Raw genomic sequence first — 20,584 nt, forward strand, 5'->3', positions numbered from 1 at the left:
AGATCCTGCATGCCTCAATGAAGATTCCACGTGCCACAGCTACGTCCCGAGGCAGCCAAACTTAAAAATAAATTAAATAATTTTTTTAAAAAGAAGTACAAATTTCACGTTATAAAGTAAGTAAGTTACAGGAATGCAATGTACAGGCATACCTTTTGCGTCGGGTTCCAGACCACTGCAATAAAGTGAATTTCACAATAGAGTGAGTCACACAAGTTTTCTGGTTCCCCAGTGCACATAAAAGTTTACACTATATATGCTTACACTATACTGTAGCCTATTAAGTGTGCGATAGAAATATATTCAAAAAAACGATGTACATACCTTATTTTTAAATATGCATTGCTAAAATGTGCTAACCATCATCTGAGCCTTCAGCAGGTTGCACTCTTGTTGCTGGCGGAGGGTCTTGCCTCCATGTTGGTGGCTGCTGACTGATCAGGGTGGTGGCCACTGAAGGCTGGGGCTGCTGTGGCTATTTCTTAAAATAAGACAGCGAAGTCTGCCTCATCGATTGACTCTTTCATGGACGATTTCTCTGCAGCATGTGGTGCTGTTTGAAAGCATTTTACCCACATAGAACTTCTCTCAAAATTGGAGTCAGTCCTCTCACACCCTGCTGCTGCTTCATCAACTGAGTTTATGTAATATCCCAAATCCTTTGTTGTCATTTGAACGGTCTCCACAGCATCTTCACCAGGAGAAGATTCCATCTCAAGAAACCACTTTCTTTGCTCATCCACATGAAGCAATTCCTCATTTGTTCAAATTTTATCAGGAGATTGCAGCAATTTGGTCGCATCTTCAGGTTCCACATCGAATTCTAGTTCTCTTGCTATCTCCACCACCTCTGCAGTTCCTTCTTCCACTGAAGTCTTGTACTCCTCAAAGTCATCCATGAGGGTTGGAATCAGCTTCTTCCAAACTCCTGTCAATGCTGATATTTTTTACCTGTTCCCATGAATCACAAGTATTCTTAACAGCATTTAGAATGGTGAATCCTCTCCAGAAAGTTTTTTATTTACTTTGCCCAGATCCATCAGAGGAATCACTATTTATGACAGCTATAGCCTTGTGAAATGTACTTCTTAAATAATAAGAATTGAAATTGGTCCTTGATTTATGGGCTGCAGAATGGATACTGTATTAGTAGGCATAAAAGCATTAATCTCATTGTCCATCTCCGTCAGAGCTCTTGAGTGACCAGGTGCATTGTCAATGAGCAGTAATATTTTGAATCTTTTTTTCTGAGGAGTACTAAGTATTCAGTAAACCTTGTTGTAATCAGATGTGCTGCCATGTAGGCTTTGTTGTTCCATTTATAGAGCAGAGGCAGAATAGACTGAGCATAATTCTTCAGGGCCCTAGGATTTTCGGAATGGTAGATGAGCATTGGCTTCAACTTAAAGTCACCAGCTACATTAAACCCTAACAAGAGCGTCAGCCTGTCCTTTGAAGCTTTGAAGCCAGGCATTGACTTCTCTTCTCTAGCTGTGAAAGTCCTAGAAGCCATCTTCCAATAGAAAGCTGTTTTGTCTACATTGAAAATCTGTCGTTTAGTGCAGCCACCGTCATTAATTATCTTAGCTAGATCTTCCGGATAACTTGCTGCAGCTTTCTGGTGCAATAGCGCTTGCTGCTTCACCTTGCACTTTTGTGTTACAGAGCTAGCGTCTTTCTTTAAATCTTATGAACCAACCTCTGCTAGCTTCAAACTTTTCTTCTGCAGCTTCTTCACCTCTCTCAGCCTTCAGGGAATTGAAGGGAGTTAGGGCCTTGCTCTGGATTAGGCTTTGGCTTAAGAGAATGTAGTGGCTGGTTTGATCCTCTATCCAGACCACTAAAACTTTCTCCACATCAGCAATAAGGCTGTTTCACTTTCATTTCTGTGTTTATTGGAGCAGCACTTTTAAATTCCTTCAAGTACTTTTCCTTTGCATCCACAACTTGGCTCACTGCTTGGTGCAAGAGGCCTAGCTCTCAGCCTACTTCTGCTTTGACATGCCTTCCTCACTATGCTTAATCATTTCTAGCTTCTGATTTAAAGTGAGAGACACGCAACTCTTCCTTTCACTTGAACACTGGGACCACTGTAGGGTTATTAATTGGCCTGATTTCAATATTGTTGTGTCTCAGGGAATAGAGAGGGCTGAGGAAAGGGAGAGAGATGGGCGAATGGCCAGTGGATGGAGCAGTCAGAACACACACAATATTTATCAATTGTTTGCCATCTTACATGGGTGTGGTTTGTGGTACCCCAAAACAATGACAATAGTAACATCAAAGATCACTAATCACAGGTCATCATAACAAATATAATAATAATAAAGTTTGAAACCTTGCAAGAACTACCAAAATGGGACACAGAGACAAAAAGTGAGCAAATGCTGTTGGAAAAAATGGCATATATAGACTTGGTTGACAAAGTGTTGACACAAGCCTTCAATTTGTAAAAACAAACAAACAAAAAGCCCCTGCAGTATCTGCAAAGTTCAATAAAGCGAGGTCTGCCTGTATAGTTGATAATATAGTAATAACTTTGTATTGTGATAGATGGTAACCAGACTCATAGTGGTGATCATTTCGTAATGCATAAAAATGTCAACTCACTATGTTGTACACCTGAAACTAATAAAATATCATAAGTCAACTATACTTCAATAAAAATTTTTTAAAAATAAATAACGCTGAAACATTGCATCAGTAATACCATAGAACACAAACATTTGGTGCAATGTCTCCAACAGGGAGGAAGTTGGGGAAGGTGAGAGTTGGGGACAGGGCTCCAGGGGTCAGAGGTAAAAGGGGGGGCCAGGTCTTTCGAGGGAGACTCTGAATGAAGTGTGGGGTGAAATGCAGGAGAGGGGCTTCAAGAGGATGAGGAGGGAAAGGGCTGAGGGCGAACAGGGCCCCCTGCCATTGTTCACCCTTGTGTGCAATGTGCCAGCACCCCCTATCTTCTCTGGGCACCAAGCCTGGGGCCCCCAGCCCTCCTCCTTCCACCCTCTCTTCTTGTTCCAGTGGGCAGGGTCCTTGTACCATGGTGTCCCAGGAATGACGCTGTGCCTCCATCCTCTTCCCACATTCTCTCGGGCACGAAGCAGCCGTGTGGCCTTTCTGTAGTTTTTCTAAGGGCTTTTACTGCCTGGAATGAGGGAAATGAAAAGGGTACATGGCTCCTTCTAGATCATCTCCACTCTTGCCCTCATTCTCTATACTCTTCCTTCTCCATTTGGACCCTGTGGGAAGAGGGAAAGGCCTTAGAAGTCATCATGGTGAGTGTGGGACACACAAAGGACCCATCCACATAGCAGAAAAAACAAGTCTGAAGCACTCTTGCTCCAGGACTGGGGCATGGGGTGCTGTTTGAGTGGAGAGGCGATGGGGTGAGGGCTGGTGATGCCTGCCCTGGGGCTGGGGCAGCAGGAGGGAAGAGAAACTCCTGGGGGTCTCCCCTCTAGACTTCTCTTCCCATCTTTTGCTTGCCTCCAAAGTACTCTTGCCAAAACCACTCTAAGCTAACCTAGGGCCAAATGAGAAAAGGAGGAGAGGAAGGTAGGCAGAGTCCCATATAGAATAACCAGTCCTGAAGGCCATTTTTACATGAGGAACATAAATAAGTCACAATGAATTTACATATGCATATACACAGAAACACATGTGCATGATAGTACTGTTTATATACTGCTTGTTGATAGTGTATTAAAACTCGAGATAATTACGGGGTTTAGCTGATATAATATACTCATGTTCTGTATATTGCATAATGAATAGAATTTTAGAAACTAAAAATTGACTTATAACAATGTTCTAAAAAGGTAAAATATTCTATAGTACATCGTGTTTTGTGATTCTCCCCATTTTTCACTCCACAGATTGGTCTACAAATGGTTTCTTCTCATCCAAAAAGGCAGCTGTGCATTTGGTGCTGTGGTTTATTTGGCTATCATGTTTACAATGTGTGGATTCAATTTATTTTTCAAGTAAGTATCTCCAATTAAGACATTCATATCTCCAAGCACTTGCTTATAACATTCACCTGGTCGAGTTCTCTGTCTCTGGAAGCCATGTTTGGCCCTACACTTTTCCATGCACACGTTGTTTATAGGCCTATCATTGGTATCGTAGATATCACTGGGGAAAACCAGGAGAAAAGGAAGAGAAAACCCACAGATTTAAAAGTTTTCCAAAAATTATAAGCTTTAAAGAGAATCTATACGTGGTCTATAAGTTTAAAAGATCACCATTAAAAGCAGGCTGACAGGGCTTCCCTGGTGGCGCAGTGGTTAAGAATCTGCCTGCCAATGCAGGGGACATGGGTTCGAGCCCTGGTCCGGAAAGATCCCACATGCCGCGGAGCAACTAAGCCTGTGCGCCACAACTACAGAGCCTGCGCTCTAGAGACCATAAGCCACAACTACTGAAGCCTGCACGACTAGAGCCCCTGCTCTGCAGCAAGAGAAGCCACCCAATGAGAAGCCCACGCACTGCAATGAAGAGTAGCCCCCGATCACCGCAACTAGAGAAAAGCCAGCGCGCAGCAACAAAGACCCAATGCAGCCAAATTAATAAATAAATTTAAACAAACAAACAAACAATAACGTAGGCTGACATTTACGGTAAAGTAGTTCTTACTGAACTACAAATTTCCCTTCCACAAAATCCTGAAGTGTCATTTCCTTCTATAGATCTTCTTCCTTAAAACCTCTAGAAGTATACTATCCAATACAGTAGCCACTAGCCTATGTAACTACGGAGCACTTAAATTATGACATAAGAGGTGCTGTAAGTCTAAAATACACTTTGGATTTCAAAGACAGCATAAGAAAATAATTCTTCTATCGATTATATGCTGAGATGATAGTACTCTGGATGTATTGGTGAAATTACTTCATGTGTTTCTTTTTACCTTTTTAGTGTGGCTACAAGAAAACTTTTAATTTTGTCCAATCTATATTTCCACTGGACAGCACTGCTCTGGAATTTTGTTTCTGGTATCCATGAAATCCCTTTTGCTGGGAGCAGTTAGGAAAAGAGGAAACTGAGTACTGAAACTTTCACTGAAAGAGAGGTGAAGAAATAAAAAAACAAGAAAGTCTAAGGAGAAATAAAGGAAATTGGGATAATAATATTTATGACTCAGAACCATGCTCCCATTGCGAAGATGGTTGCTGAGATGTGCTACGGGTGAGGGTCTCACGGGCAGAGCTGAGGCTGTGTAATCAACCTATGTCCTAGAAAGGGAATGTAAGACATACTGCACAGCCATGGAAAACATGTCAAATGAAAAATTTCCTGGAAGATCTGTCACATCAAAGTTACTCTAAATCTCTAGGATCTTAACAGAAATTCAGAGGCAGAGGCCAGCAACTCTTAACTCATAAAATAAGGAAGACAGGGCTTCCCTGGTGGTGCAGTGGTTAAGAATCCACCTGCCAATGTAGGTGACACGGGTTCGAGCCCTGCTCCAGGAAGATCCCACATGCCGTGGAGCAACTAAGCCCGTGCACCACAACTACTGAGCCTGTGCTCTAGAGCCCGCGAGCCACAACTACTGAGTCCACATGCCACAACTACTGAAGCCTGCACACCTAAAGCCTATGTTCTGCAACAAGAGAAACCACCGCAATGAGAAGCCCGTGCACCGCAACGAAGAGTAGCCCCAGCTCGCTGCAACTAGAGAAAGCCCACGTGCAGCAATGAAGACCCAACACAGCCAAAAATAAAATAAAGCTTAAAAACTACTTTAAAAAATAATAATAATAAATAAATAAAATAAGGAAGACAATCAGATTAAGAGCCAGCCCTGGGAGGAAGGGCTCTTCCTATGGCAACATAGCAATCTGATTTTATAAGTATTTCATGAAACTTTCAGAGCAGGAACTCCTACCATTCTCTAGCAGGAAAGGGATAGAAAATAACTGTACAGATCTATTATTATTAGTTTAAGCTATAGAAAGACACGGATTTATTTTTTCAGCATACTGTCTCTATTACTTTAATGAATGTAAAAGTATTCATAAGGACTTTTATGAAGTTACTTGGGAATAGAGTTGCCCCAAGATTATTATCCATATAATTTTAAGGTCCTTAACCAGGAATTCTCCTATAGTGAGGCATTCAAAGAATCTAACCCTTCAGATGGGAAGGAACTATTTTTTTCACTACTAATTTTTGTTGAGCATTATGGTATTAAGATTCTTTTCTGTGGAACCACGAGTTCATTGCTACACTTTTTATCAATTAGATTATAAATACGTGCTCCCCTGGGTATGGAGGGAAGGTCGTCTTCATTCTTCCTCACTGCCCCAATTCTCAAATATTGAAAGGATGAAACCACCCGCTGTGTTGGAATTCCGGTTCGCATTACCAAAAGATGGCTGCCCTCTAGGTCTACACAGCTCTCTGCCTTTACCATTTCCTCCTCAAATTAAGAGTACAAAAACTACCAGAAGAAGGTTCCAGAGACAGACTTCCCAATGCCTCTCCTCTCTCCACTTCCTTCCCAACTCAGTCAGACCCACCTATATCCATTGCTAGTATTTGAGACTGTTTACAGAGATAGCACATCAAAAGTGCAATGATTAAGATCCAGACATTACATTAGAAGCTAATCATTTACTTTCTTTTTGAATTTTTTTTAATACAGCAGGTTCTTATTAGTTATCTATTTTATATGTATTAGTATATATAGGTCAGTCCCCATCTCCCAAATCATCCCACCACCACCAATCCCCCCCTGCCCCCGCTTTCCCCCTTTGGTGTCCATACGTTTGTTCTCTACATCTGTGTCTCTATTTCTGCCTTGCAAAACTGTTCATCTGAACCATTTTTCTAGATTCCACATATATGCATTAATGTACAATATTTGTTTTTCTATTTCTGACTTATTTCACTCTGTATGATAGTCTCTAGGTCCATCCACGTCTCTACAAATGACCCAATGGAATATTACTTATGGCTGAGTAATATTCCATTGTATATATGTAACATATCTTCTTTATCCATTCATCTGTCAATGGGCATTTAGGTTGCTTCCATGACCTGGCTATTGTAAAGAGTGTTGCAATGAACATTTGGGTGCATGTGTCTTTTTAAATTATGGTTTTCTCTGGGTATATGCCCAGTAGTGGGATTGCTGGGTCATATGGTAGTCCTATTTTCAGTTTTTAAGGAACCTCCATACTGTTCTCCATAGTGGCTGTATCAATTTACATTCCCACCAACAGTGCGTGAGGGTTCCATTTTCTCCACACCCTCTCCAGAATTTGTTGTTTGTAGATTTTCTGATGATGCCCATTCTAACTGGTGTGAGGTGATATAATCATTTACTTTTTAAAGAAACATTTACCTTTAAAAAAGAAATAGGGGTTGTCACAGAGAATCCTAGTGCATTTGAAATACGATCCAACTTGCAAAAATATTTTTTTTATTAACACACGGCAACCACGGCATAGCAGCAAAGGGCATCAAAATTTGCGCTTGATTCCTGGTTTCATTTTGTACCAATTGTCATGTTAAGCAAATCACTTTTTCTAAGTCTCCGTTTTTTCAAAGGTAAATTGGGGATAATAATATCTATCTCAAATATTTTTAGGAAAGATAAAGTATTTGAAAGCATTCTGTAAAATCTAAGTTTGATAGCAGGGATTCTCAACCCTAGCTGCTGCCCCGACCTCACCCCAGGCCACTTAAATTAGAGCCCCTGAAAGTGGGCTCGTGTATCAGTATAGGTCTAAATCTCCCCCAGGTGATTCCAATCTACAATTAGGGCTGAGAATCATTGGACTATTAAAGAGGTTCCTAATGTTAGTGGACCACTGCAATCATCTGGTGTCTGGAGAGCCTCCAAAAATATTGCTGCACAGGCCCCACCCCCAGAAAGCCTGATGTAATTGGCCTAGGGTGCAGCCTGGAGATGGAGGTTTTTACAAGCTGCCCAGGTTTTTCTACACGCAGCCAAGCTTGAGAACTGCTGGTTAGAGTTGGCTTGTCTCAGCACTGCAGTCCTAAGAAGCCTTTAAACATTCTCAATAATGACTTTGTCCACTTAGCCCTGAGTAGTAAAATTTGAATGGAATTTTAAATTCCTTCATTAAAAAAAAAATTAAACAAATAAGTGGGGGGAAATACCACCAAGGCTCTGTTAGATACCATGGCAGGAAATACTGGGTTGGCCAAAAAGTTCGTTTGGGGTTTTTGACCAAACCAAATGAACTTTTTGGCCAACCCAATACTTTCCAAGCTGCAGCCCTCACCCATCCCCACAAATGCCACATCCTTACATCCCTTCACTGTTGTTCTCAGTAGAATCAAGGCTAGAGATTCCATGGATTTTGGCATCATGCCCTCGTTCTATGGCCTCTACTATGGAGTAATGGGGACAGACTTTGCAGAGATCTGCTCAGATTACATGGCTTCTACTATAGGGGAAGCGTTGCTTTCATTCTTTGAAATCATTTATGGTACATGGAAAAATGGTCTCATCTTACACATTTGCATCCATTTTCAAAAATAGATAAGTCTTTTTTGGTTCTGTCAGCCCAACTGCTCCCTGGATTCTCCTGGCATCAGATTATCTGAAAGCAACCATGTCTAGCATACTCCAATTGCCAACATATAAAGGATTAGTAAAAATTCAGCAATAACAAAAACACTTGATCTCTGCTAATGCAAATAAAAGTCATATTTTATGCACATAAAACACTTTAGAATCAACCAATGCCTCATCATAAAGATATGATGTTATCATTATCATTATACAGCAGTTATCATTATACAGCATTTGAAGAAGTAGAAGACAAAAAAAGTGTGCTAAATGTATTCTAACTGTAATATTCTTCCCTGGAATTTAAAAAAAAATCCCTAGTAATTTTTTTTTAACTCTCTTAAAATTAAAACTCAGAATGGACATACTTTCTGGTTAGATGGATTCCAGATTCAGATATTAGGAGTATCCATCTGTGTCTAACACATGCACATCTCTTAAAAACTTGCATACCAAGGGCTCCAGGGAAGACCCAGTGGTTTCAGAAATTCCACATCTCTGCCCTCTACCAGTCTTTTGGTACACAGCCAGATGTAAAATGGAAAAACCAGTGTGAGTGACAAGAGAAGAGTGAACTTCTGGACTATTGTTCTCCCTCTCTTTATGGGACAGGACTGAGTAAACAAGACCTTGACTTCACCTCCCATCTCTGTAGGCTCCATCTTACTCTTTTCCTAGAGCCTGGAATCCAACTTCTATAGTGAAATTCTGGAATTGCCCTGCCATGTGTAATCTCTGAGACAACTGCCTTTCTTATAAGGTTTAAGGTGAACACAGGAGGGAGCATTTTTGCTCCTACTTCCTCCAACAAAAACCAGAGCCATCCCCCCTCTAAATAATTCCCAAAGCCTCTTGTGCTTGTTTAGGGACAGGAGAGGAAGAGAAGAGTTGTATGTCCTCTGTTCGCCAGTGAACCAGGAAGAAGAGACTTAACCTGGCAAGACAACCAAGTCTTTAAGCACCAACATCCTGGAGATTTCTCACCTGACCCCACCCCACCAATCTTCAACATCTTGTCATCTCCTGTCATCCTCTTTCCAACCACCAGAGACATAAAAACCCCTGCCTTGAGCCACTGGCACAGCCATCTGTGACTTAAACCGATGGTGTGTGTGTGTCTGTGTGTGTGTGTGTGCGTGCACACTTGTGACAGAGGTAAAGAGGAAGCAAAGGATGAGCACTCTCCATTCTCACCCCAGTGCCCAAGCCCCACACTAATTGTCAGACTCTGGGAGTGGAGCCAGTGCATCTGCTTTGTTTTAAAAGCTCCCTAGGAAAAGGAATGAGCTATTAAGCCATGCCAAACTTGGATGAATTGTAAATATATATTGCTTAGTGAAAAGAAGCCAGCCTGAAAAGGCTACATACTACATGATTCCACTTCTATGACAATTTGAAAAAGGTACAGCTATGGAGACGCTAAAGAGATCTGTGGTCGCCAGGGGGTTAGGGAGGGAGCAGGGTTGAATGTGTGAAGCACAGGTTATTTGTTAGTGTGGTGAAGTTATTCTGTGTGATACTCTAATGGTGAATACATGACACTATGCATTTGTCAAAATCAACAGTATTTTATAGTGGAAAGGGTAAACCTTAATGTATGCAAATCTTAAGAAATCATTTAGGATGTCAGGGAATGCCAGGATAGAATGTAGACTGTGACAAAAGAGTTTAACTGTATTACAAATGTATGAAATAACCTCACTGAAGGGGGTGGGGGGAAAGTGCTGACCTAAGTCACTTTGAAATGAGTGGAGATATAAGATTAAAAGCAAAAGGAACTATACATAAGCACTGCATGTTAGTTCATAAAGTAGTTTCCCTCAGGGCTACGGGTTAACTATTTTGATACCACTAAACATGTATTCTGGAATTGGACTACCAAGTAAATGGAAGACCGATTGTGGGAGCTACATTTCTTACTCTCAGAAGCTTACATACAAGCAAGGAGAAAAGGCTAGAATTATCTATGTAGTAATGGATGAGTCAAAGACATCAGTCTGAACTCATGTTTAGCTTAATGTATCTTAATGTAGATGATACATATAGAAATATTTATAGATATGTGTATACACATGGGTTAGTATATACAGACATATTTCCTTGCTCTGTCAGCTACGAAGCCCTAGAAGCAATGACACCTCAGTAGCATTGAGCACACCGAGTACCCAGATCTTGGTTTCTAATACCATTCTATAATAAGAGGAAGCAGTGCTTCTTAGAAAAATGACTGACTCTGATCTTGGCAGGGAATATACAATATGAGCCTGGAGTATCTTGTAGTGTCAGAAAGTAAGGAAGTGCTCAAAAAAAACCCCACACAAGAAAAAACCCACAATGATGGGGATATGTCAAAGAGACACAGAAGCCAACTGAAAGAGAGCCCAACGGCCAAAGCTGAAACAATTTGAGCAACACAATGGTAGGTAGTAGTAGTAGTAATAGTATTGGGTTATAACTCAAAGTATAGAATAAATATCCATGAGTCCATAGTGACATAAATAAATGATTGGATAGATAAATAAATTAAATAAATAAATAAATAGAGGAGAATAGACAAATCTCCTATGCAGAAGAATTCCACATAATTTATGTAGATACTCCACCCTTAAGAAGCTTGTGTGGTTAAATGTTATGTGTCAACTTGACTAGGCTCTGGTGTCCAGTTGTTTGATCAAACACCAGTCTATGTGTTGCTTTGAATGTATTTTGTAGATATGATTAACTTTAAGGGAAAGAAAATACCCTTGAAAATATGGATGGGTCTTAGCTAATCAGTTGAAGGCCTTAAGGGCAAAAACTGAAGTTTCCCTGAGAAGAAGGAATACTGCCTTAAGTCTGAAATAACTCTTTTCAGAGTTTACAGCCTGCTAGCCTGCCCTCCAGGTTTCAGACTTCCCAGCCCCAAGTCTTTAAAATGAGTCTCTCTCTCCCTCTCCCTCCCTCCCTCTCTCTCTCTCTCTCTCTCTCTCTCTCTCTTTCTCTCTCTCTCCACACACACACACACACACTCATGCATATCCTATCAGTTCCATTTCTCTGGAGAACGCTGACTAATACAGAGGTGGAGCATAACTTATAACTTCTCACTCCTTAAGTGTGAGCTGCTCATGGTGATGATGACTTCCTTCCAAGGAGTACAGTATAAAAAGAAGTAAAAGAACGAGTAGCTTTATAGTGGAGAAATTTGACAACCACTATCTCAAGCTAGGCAATCAAGGTCAACATCAACAGTGACGTCATGTTGACTGCATGTACCCTTGCTACGGTGTGGTAAGAATGGCATTTCACCTCTGTTATCTTCCTCCCTAAAACCATAACCCCAGCTTAACCAAGAGAAGAAACATTAGCTAAATTCTGATTGAAGGACATTCTACAAAATACCTGCCTCCAATACTGTCAAAGTCAGAAGGAAACCAAAGTCTGAGAAACTGCCAAAGCCAAGAGGAGCCTAAGGAGACACGATAATTAATGGTATCCTAGGTGGGGTTTTGAAACAAAATAAGGACATTAAGGGAAAACCAAGTAATCTGAATAAACTATACACTTTATTTCATAATAAGGTATCAATGTTGGCTCATTAATTGTGACAAATGTACCATACTGATGTAAGATGTCACTGATAGGGGAAACTTGGTATGGGAACTCTGTACTATCTTCATATCTTTAAGTGTAAAGCTATTACAAAATACATATTTTATTTTTAAAGGAGCTTCTGAGACATTCTAATGTGCTGTTAATGTTGAGAATCACTCCTCATCCGCAGCCCTGGGGAGACGCAGTGTCTTAAATTAGGGTTCCAGATGCATTGCCTTCTAATGGGATTAGTCTGTGTGCTCCGTATAATCACTTGGGATTATATTAAAATTTTAATTATATTAAAATTAGTTAAAAGATACATAGATGCCTGGGTTTACTCCAGATCTATGAATCAGAGTCTCCAGGAAAATAAAGGGAAGGGTCAGGCTCTGGGTGAACTTAAAAAGCTTCCCGTGTGAGTCTGCACTTACAGCTCTGGATAAAAACTGTTCCTCTCAAAGGATTCCTTGGTGGGGAGGTTAGGTAGTTATAATTAGCGATGTGCTTTGGGTCCATTTGGGGTGCAGTGGGGTTTTGCCTAGAAACCTTTACCCCACAGTAGCATTGTCCCTATGGGAAAAAGTGTTTCAAGTTCTAAACCAACAGAGAAACAGTAAAGACTATGTTCCCAAGCCTGGCAGTGGCTTCCCCGTGTTCCGAGAATGGTGTTGCTCTGTGCCTTTCCCCCAGCAGTTCTACAGAGTCAGTGGGATGCCCGCCAGGAGCTCGTCAGACAACATCGGTGCCGCCTGTGGGCAGATCACCGTGGTGCTCGATGAAGAAGGACTCACTGAAAACACCTACCAGCTTTCGTGCAAGCATGTGTATCCTTTCCATGGGAGACCCTTTGGTCTTCATCAAGCCAGTGCCAGGAGGCAGTTTTCAGATAATCTGTGTCAGGCGTGGGCGATAGCCAGTCAGAGAAGACTGTCTCTTCACTTCCCTCCTCCTTCCTTTCCTCCCTTTACCCCCACCCTCTGCCTTGCTTAACGCTCATCCCCAAACCCCAAGCCTTTATCCTCCCACCCATCTTCTTTTAGAGACTTTCTGGCAATCCCTGCTGAATAATGAACTGCTCTTAATTAGCAAGAGGTGAACCTCCTCCAGTAATTTCTTTTTTAAAAAGGAATCTTCATGCCACACAGACAGGAGGGCTGCAGCATCTGTGCAGAGGCTGGCTGGGAAAGCTGGCGAAGCTATAAGCGAACAGGTAGCCAAGAAGGACAAGAGAGAGAAAGGGCTGGGGAGTGAAAAACAGAGTGAAGTTTCAGGTGCAGGGAGGAACTCAGGACTCTCCAGGTGGAGCCCGTGTCTGAGTCTCACAGGAACAAGAAGGACAAAGTGGTGTTCTTTGCCTGGAAATAATCCTTAGGAACCTGCTTGTGTCAACAGTGGTGATGGGGGAAGCCAAGTATCAGCTTTGGTCTTGAAAAGAGGATAAGGTCACAGGCAGCAGGACACCTTAAGTTACACAAGGAGGGACCAAAATGTGAGCACCCAATTCTTGGACTATTTGGTTCCTCTGCCTATGGGTTGTACCCCAAATTGCTATCTATTGGCTGAGGGATCTTTAGGTATTAGGGACCAGACCAGCCTGGGCCTGGAAACCAGCATCCTCTGGGACTCCAGTAACCGTGAGGAAGATCTCCACTGTGCTGAAAGATACTGAGGTCAAGAACCCAGCAGCCTGCCCTGCCTGAGCAAGTAACTCTGGATACCAGAGTCGTGTTTGCGTTGGCCAACAATCAGTATTTTAATTCTTTTCTTAAGAGAAGGCATCATTTATCTTTATTTTATAGTACAATATCAATTTTATAATATTGCTATGCACTCAGTCAGTTCAAAGCTCTGGCATTATGAGGTGGTTAAACCATCTGTCTTTTGCCTCTGAAGCCCACCTAACTCAATCAGTAATGCCCTAGATGTGCAGCACTCATGATTTGATTCTGTTTAATCTGGACAGATTCCATTTATTCAATCCTGAGAGTCAAAAACTGGACCGGGGCTTCCCTGGTGGCACAGTGGTTGAGAGTCTGCCTGCCGATGCAGGGACATGGGTTCGTGCCCCTGTCCGGGAAGATCCCACATGCCGCGGAGCAGCTGGGCCCGTGCGTCATGGCCGCTGAGCCTGCGCGTCCAGAGCCTGTGCCCCACAACGGGAGAGGCCACAACAGTGAGAGGCCCGCGTACCGCAAAAAAAAACTGGACCAAATGCATCTGAAATGTATTATTCCAACATTTAAGTTTTAACATTTTAAGGTGAGATACACAAAGATACCCCATGTGGAAGTCTATGTGGTTTCTCAGTGTGATACCTTTCCCAAAAAACTATCATTCTTAGTAGAAATTTTCCAAGTCTAGTCCTAGTTTTAAATATGAATTACTTTTCAAATGTTGGAACAAAACCCCTTCTGCCATTTGCAAGTGGAGGTATTTTCTCTCTCTTCACCTTTAAAAGCCCTTAGGGATTGTTGTACACGTGCGCATATATAATCAAAAATGTAGTCGCCTTTAAATTTGCTTTGCAGGGAGTATTATTAATGGCCCATTTTAGCATGAGTCATATTAACAAGGAGTGGGCAAACCGGAATCATATTAACAAGGGGGCGGGAATCTGAGTCTTGCTCTCCGGCAATTCTGCCAGTGTGGAAGCTTTGCAGATGAGATTTTGAAGATGAGAGAATATTAAAGAGGAGATGGACATTTCAATGATCGCTAGATGATCCCTGAACTCCATACCTATCTGGAAGATGGGGCTGTACTCCAGCCCTTCTGAATGAAGAGCTGTATGGGTTTTGACTCAGAATCTTTGTTATAATACACTATATGTTAACCCAAGCATGTTGCAAAAGTGACCCCAACGCCAAGAATGTAAAAGAGTGGGAACCCTTAGTTGCACACAGATCTAATATTGAGGAATCATCTACATGGCCTTGACTTGCCTCTGCCTTCATATCCTCCGTCTGTTAGAGAGGGAACATCATTTTTGTTCACACAGGTGTGTAGCAGGCCAGACAGAACATCGTGTGATCTTGATCCAGAAAGCCACACTGGGGTCAACGACTGTAGAAATAAATCAACATGATGGATCTCATTATAGTTAATCATTTTACCCAAATCTATAAGCTGTGGAACCTGGGGGAAATACATTTGCAAAAGTAATCGGTTTTGAATGATTCATTCAAATATTTGTTCAATAAATAGGCACTTAGGCACTGCTTAATGTGCTGAGCACAGAGATGAATGAGTCATGGTCCCACAGGTAACATATTGCCCAGGAGAGACATGTAAATACACAGAAAGTCATGACACAGAGTGACTTGTGCTCTGTTAAGACTCCGTCCCTGGTGCTGCAGAAAAACATACAGTTCACTGGCAACTTCAGAGCCAAAGGGTCAAACTTTCTGGACAAGGGGTTGTATACAACTGAATCTGTAAACGCCTAGAGTTTTAGATGTTCATTATAGGTTTATATTCTATTAAAAATAACTGGTCCCTTATCAGTAATAAAAAGTTGAGAAAAAACTTATGAAGCTAACAGAAATATTTGTACAAATTCTTGACCACAAATAATTTAAATTTGTCTAGTGCCTAAGACAAGTCTGGTTACATACATAGTAGGTAATGAGTAGGTGCACAAAAAGCCGAATGGAGAGATGCTACGGTAAACACAGAAAAATGCATGATAAGCGAGACAGAGAAATACAATGATATGTTGTTTACATAAGACATTCCTGTAAAAAAGCATGCCCACATTCTTTATGTAATTTAATCACAAGAATCGAGTGAGGTAAGAACACATAAGGCCAAGAAGATCAGTAAATTCCTCAGGGTCATAAGCTATTGCAGCTCTGACTCCAGGCTCCTCTGGGACTTGGTGGTTCCCTTGTCCTGCAGAATCTCCCTAAAAGAGTGATGGACACAACTGAGTCATAACCGAGAGCAATTCCCACCTCCACCACTCCACCCTACAGGTGGGATCACTTCCATTACAGCATCATGAAGCAGATTTTGCCCTTTAATATCCAGAAGCTTCCCTAACAAGATCCCTAAGCTTTCATGAATTCTGCATCCGAGGTTGGTGTATTGTTGGTAAAAAGCAGACGTTCCCTTACTGCAAAGAGAAGGTCGATTTGAAGAGGATGATCAATAACCTGTATCCTTTTTTATAAAGTTATGAAATATTATCTCAAATTTTTTTCTGGCGATGTATTCTTTAAACTTTCCTTATCTTCATTATAGGTACAGCAGAAAACGTTCTGTTCTCCCTAACCACCTATTTCAAAACAATTTTCTGGTTTCTTTTCTCCCCTGTGCCTACATTACCATTCTAGTTAGGAAGTTAAATGCCAAAAAAGATACAGTGTACTGTTTTTATTCCAAATATTCCACTATTAGGACTTTAGTGGAAATGTGATGGGACATTGCAAAAGATAGGTGAATATATGGAAGGATAAGATAGGTAGGTAGGTAGGTAGGTAGATAGATAGATAGATAGATAGATAGATAGATAGATAGATAGATAGATATAGATAGATAGATAGATAGATAGATAGATAGATAGATAGAGAGGCAAACAGATAGCAGATAGCAGGCAAACAGAGAGATGATAGGTAACAGGTGGATGGGACGAGTGGGTGGGGAGACAAATAGATTAGAATTCAGGGCTTCCCTGGTGGCGCAGTGGTTGAGAGTCCGCCTGCTGATGCAGGGGACACAGGTTCGTGTCCCGGTCTGGGAGGATCCCACATACCGCGGAGCGGCTGGGCCCATGAGCCATGGCCGCTGGGCCTGCGCGTCCGGAGCCTGTTGCTCCGCAACGGGAGAGGCCACAACAGTGAGAGGCCCGCATACCGCAAAAAAAAAAAAAAAAAAAAAAGAATTGAAATTGTAAAGGTCCCAAATGTGAGCTAGAATAGAAAAGTATTTTGAAGGTGTACCAAATTGTTTTATTTCCAGACATGAGTAGGGGGTTTTTCCCCCTGAATTTTGGCTTTTTTAATTCCTTGCTACAGCTCATCTTTTCTTAGGCTAACCTAAGTAATAATAATATTGAAAGGAGTGAAGACCTACTATAGATTTGCTCGACAAATGGCAGCAAAAGGATTTTTATAGACAGCAGGGATCCCCAACTGAATAAACCCAAATCTCCTTAAGGTCACAGGAAGGGAATGTCCCCACCCAGAGCTGACTACAAAGACTTAGCCCTCAACCCCTCACTGGCCCAAGACCATAGTGTATATCTTCCAGGGGCGTAAATGGAACTAAAACATATCCCCCCTTAAGCAGAAGAGCACTGAGGGGATGGTTTCTGCCTGCCAAGTACTCGATCTTCTCCTAAGTGACAGCCTTACTCTTCCTTCTGAGTTCCAGTCACCTGCATTCACAGTGCTAAAGGAGACCCCCACCCTGCTCCCTGCCCCGCCGACTCTTCAAACCCTGTTTAGTTTGAACCGGCAGCGTTGGCAGCAACGCCCCCATCTCTGGGGACTGCAAACCAAGGAAGGACTTGCAAGCAGGGCAGTGGAGGAGGCAGCGTGCGTGGGCTCCTGGATCTCGGAGCCACACGCCAACAACAGAGAGCACCCCCTGCGGCCACCAGCTCCCTTCCCAGACCTGGCCTTCCTCACAGAGTCCGTGCTAGGCAGGCACAGGCAAGGCTGAAAGCCTGTCATGCGCCTTCCTCTCTTCCACTCATCCTAACACAAGTCCAGAACAGCTTTTGTTTAATAACTTACTCATGAAACTGCAGTACATAAATCTTTATTATAAAATTGGCGACATGATCATAAATGTTACCTTAACAATCATTTAAATAACAAAGGACAATTGGTTTCTCTGAGAGAAAGAAATGGTCTTGAGAGAAGAAACTTTTGAATACTACATGTAATCTTTTATTTTTCCCTATGAGATACAGAACTTTATTTCTGAATGTAACATCCTAACAACAATCGTCATTCTTCTAAGGCAGCTAAAGAAATACATGAACTCTTTATTGAGACTCAGTGTAAGATAAAAGCTACATGTGACAAATCTGCCTTTCTGTGTGGAACATTGCTAACAGAGATAGAAGGTATTAATTAAGTTCCCTTAGTACAATTTATCAAAGATACCAGGATAACATACGTATTATCTATGAACTAATGTTTTTCTTTGAAATATGCAATGAGTTCTCTCTGATGAGCTGAAGGCAGGAGAGCCCAGAGCTATTTTTGCTCACTACGGTAGTTCCCATTATTCTTGGTTTTCCACTGTAACCATTCCCCCCTTTCCTCTTTTTTTTAGTAAGTGACCCTTGCCTTTTATTCTTGTTTGGGATTATGATATTTGGGGATTTTAACATGGATGGATTCGATTTATTTTTGGAAATTGGGTGTAGTGTAAATAACAATGACTATTTCTGCTACATGGCTGTAGGTAGAGCAACCTACTTAACTGAGATTCATCTCGGAGCGCACACACTATTTTTAAACATCTTTATTGCAGTATAACTGCTTTACAATTGTGTGTTACTTTCTGCTTTATAACAAAGTGAATCAGTTATACATATACATATATCCCTATATCTCTTCCCTCTTGCGTCTCCCTCCCTCCCACCCTCCCTATCCCACCCCTCTAGGTGGTTACAAAGCACCGAGCTGATCTCCCTGTGCTATGCAGCTGCTTCCCACTAGCAATCTATTTTACATTTGGTAGGGTATGTATGTGCATGCCACTCTCTCACTTTGTCCCAGCTTACCCTTCCCCCTTCCCATATCCTCAAGTCCATTCTCTAGTAGGTCTGCATCTTTATTCCCATCTTGCCCCTACGTTCTTCATGACCATTTTTTGGTTTGTTTTTTAGATTCCATATATATATGTTAGCATACAGTACTTGTTTTCCTCTTTCTAACTTACTTCACTCCGTATGACAGACTCTAGGTCCATCCACCTCACTACAAATAACTCAATTTTGTTTCCTTTTATGGAGGAGTAACATTCCATTGTATATATGTGCCACATCTTCTTTATCCATTCACCTCTTGATGGACACTTAAGTTGCTTCCATGTCTTGGTTATTGTAAATAGAGCTGCAATGAACATTGTGGTACATGACTCTTTTTGAATTATGGTTTTCTCAGGGTATATGCCCAGTAGTGGGATTGCTGGGTCGTGCAGTAGTTCTATTTTTAGTTTTCTAAGGAACCTCCATACTGTTCTCCATAGTGGCTGTATCAATTTACATTCCCACCAACAGTGCAAGAGGGTTCCCTTTTCTCCACACCATCTGCAGCATTTCTTGTTTGTAGATTTTTTGATGATGGCCATTCTGACTGGTGTGTGGTGATACCTCATTGAAGTTTTGATTTGTATTTCTCGAATAATTAGTGATCTTGAGCATTCTTTCATGTGTTTTTTGGCATTCTGTATATCTTCTTTGGAGAAATGTCTATTTAGGTCTTCTGCCCATTTTTGGATTCGGTTGTTTGTTTTTTTGATATTGAGCTGCATGAGCTTCTTGTAAATTTTGGAGATTAATCCTTCATCAGTTGCTTCATTTGTAAATATTTTCTCCCATTCTGAGGGGTTTTTTTTGGTCTTGTTTATGGTTTCCTTTGCTGCACAGAAGCTTTTAAGTTACATTAGGTTCCATTTGTTTGTTTTTGCTTTCATTGCTCTAGGAGATGGGTCAAAAAGGATCTTGCTGTGATTTATGTCATAGAGTGTTCTACCTATGTTTTCCTCTAAGAGTTTGATAGTGTCTGGCCTAACATTTCGGTATTTAATCCATTTTGAGTTTATTTTTGTGTATGGTGTTAGGAAGTGTTCTAATTTCATTCTTCTACATGTAGCTGTCCAGTTTTCCCAACATCGCTTATTGAATACGCTGTCTTTTCTCCATTGTATATTCTTGCTTCCTTTATGAAAGATAAGATGATCATATGTGCGTGGGTTTATCTCTGGGCCTTCTATCCTGTTCCATTGATCTATATTTCTGTTTTTGTGCCAGTACCATATTGTCTTGATTACTGTAGCTTTGCAGTATAGTCTGAAGTCCAAGAGCCTGATTCCTCCACCTCCGTTTTTTGTTCTCAAGATTGCTTTGGCTATTTAGGGTCTTTTGTGTTTCCATACAAATTGTGAACTTCTTTGTTCTAGTTCTGTGAAAAATGCCAGTGGGAGTTTGATAGGGATTGCATTGAATCTGCAGATTGCTTTGGGTAGTAGAGTCATTTTCACAATGTTGATTCTTCCAATCCAAGAACATGGTATATCTCTCCATGTATTTGTATCATCTTTAATTTCTTTCATCAGTGTCTTATAATTTTCTGCATACAGGTCTTTGTCTCCTTAAGTAGGTTTATTCCGAGATATTTTATTCTTTTTCTTGCAGTGGTAAATAGGAGTGTTTTCTTAATTTCACTTTCAGATTTCTCATCATTAGTGTATAGGAATGCAAGAGATTTCTGTGCATTAATT

The 20,584-nt window shown here is 41.3% G+C and overlaps 1 protein-coding gene across 1 annotated transcript in view; it reads left to right on the forward strand.

Moving 5' to 3' along the window:
- The window catches only part of RNF175 (ring finger protein 175), an 80,931-nt gene that overhangs the window by 52,671 nt on the left and 7,676 nt on the right, over positions 1-20,584 (forward strand). Inside the window, 4 exon segments of the mRNA XM_032632003.1 lie at positions 3,876-3,983; positions 8,311-8,434; positions 12,818-12,948; positions 16,179-16,280. Of these exon segments, the coding sequence (XP_032487894.1) occupies positions 3,876-3,983; positions 8,311-8,434; positions 12,818-12,948; positions 16,179-16,280 (465 nt within the window).

The sequence above is a fragment of the Phocoena sinus genome, chromosome 5, assembly GCF_008692025.1.
Source record: "Phocoena sinus isolate mPhoSin1 chromosome 5, mPhoSin1.pri, whole genome shotgun sequence".
NCBI classification, from domain to species: Eukaryota; Metazoa; Chordata; class Mammalia; order Artiodactyla; family Phocoenidae; genus Phocoena; species Phocoena sinus.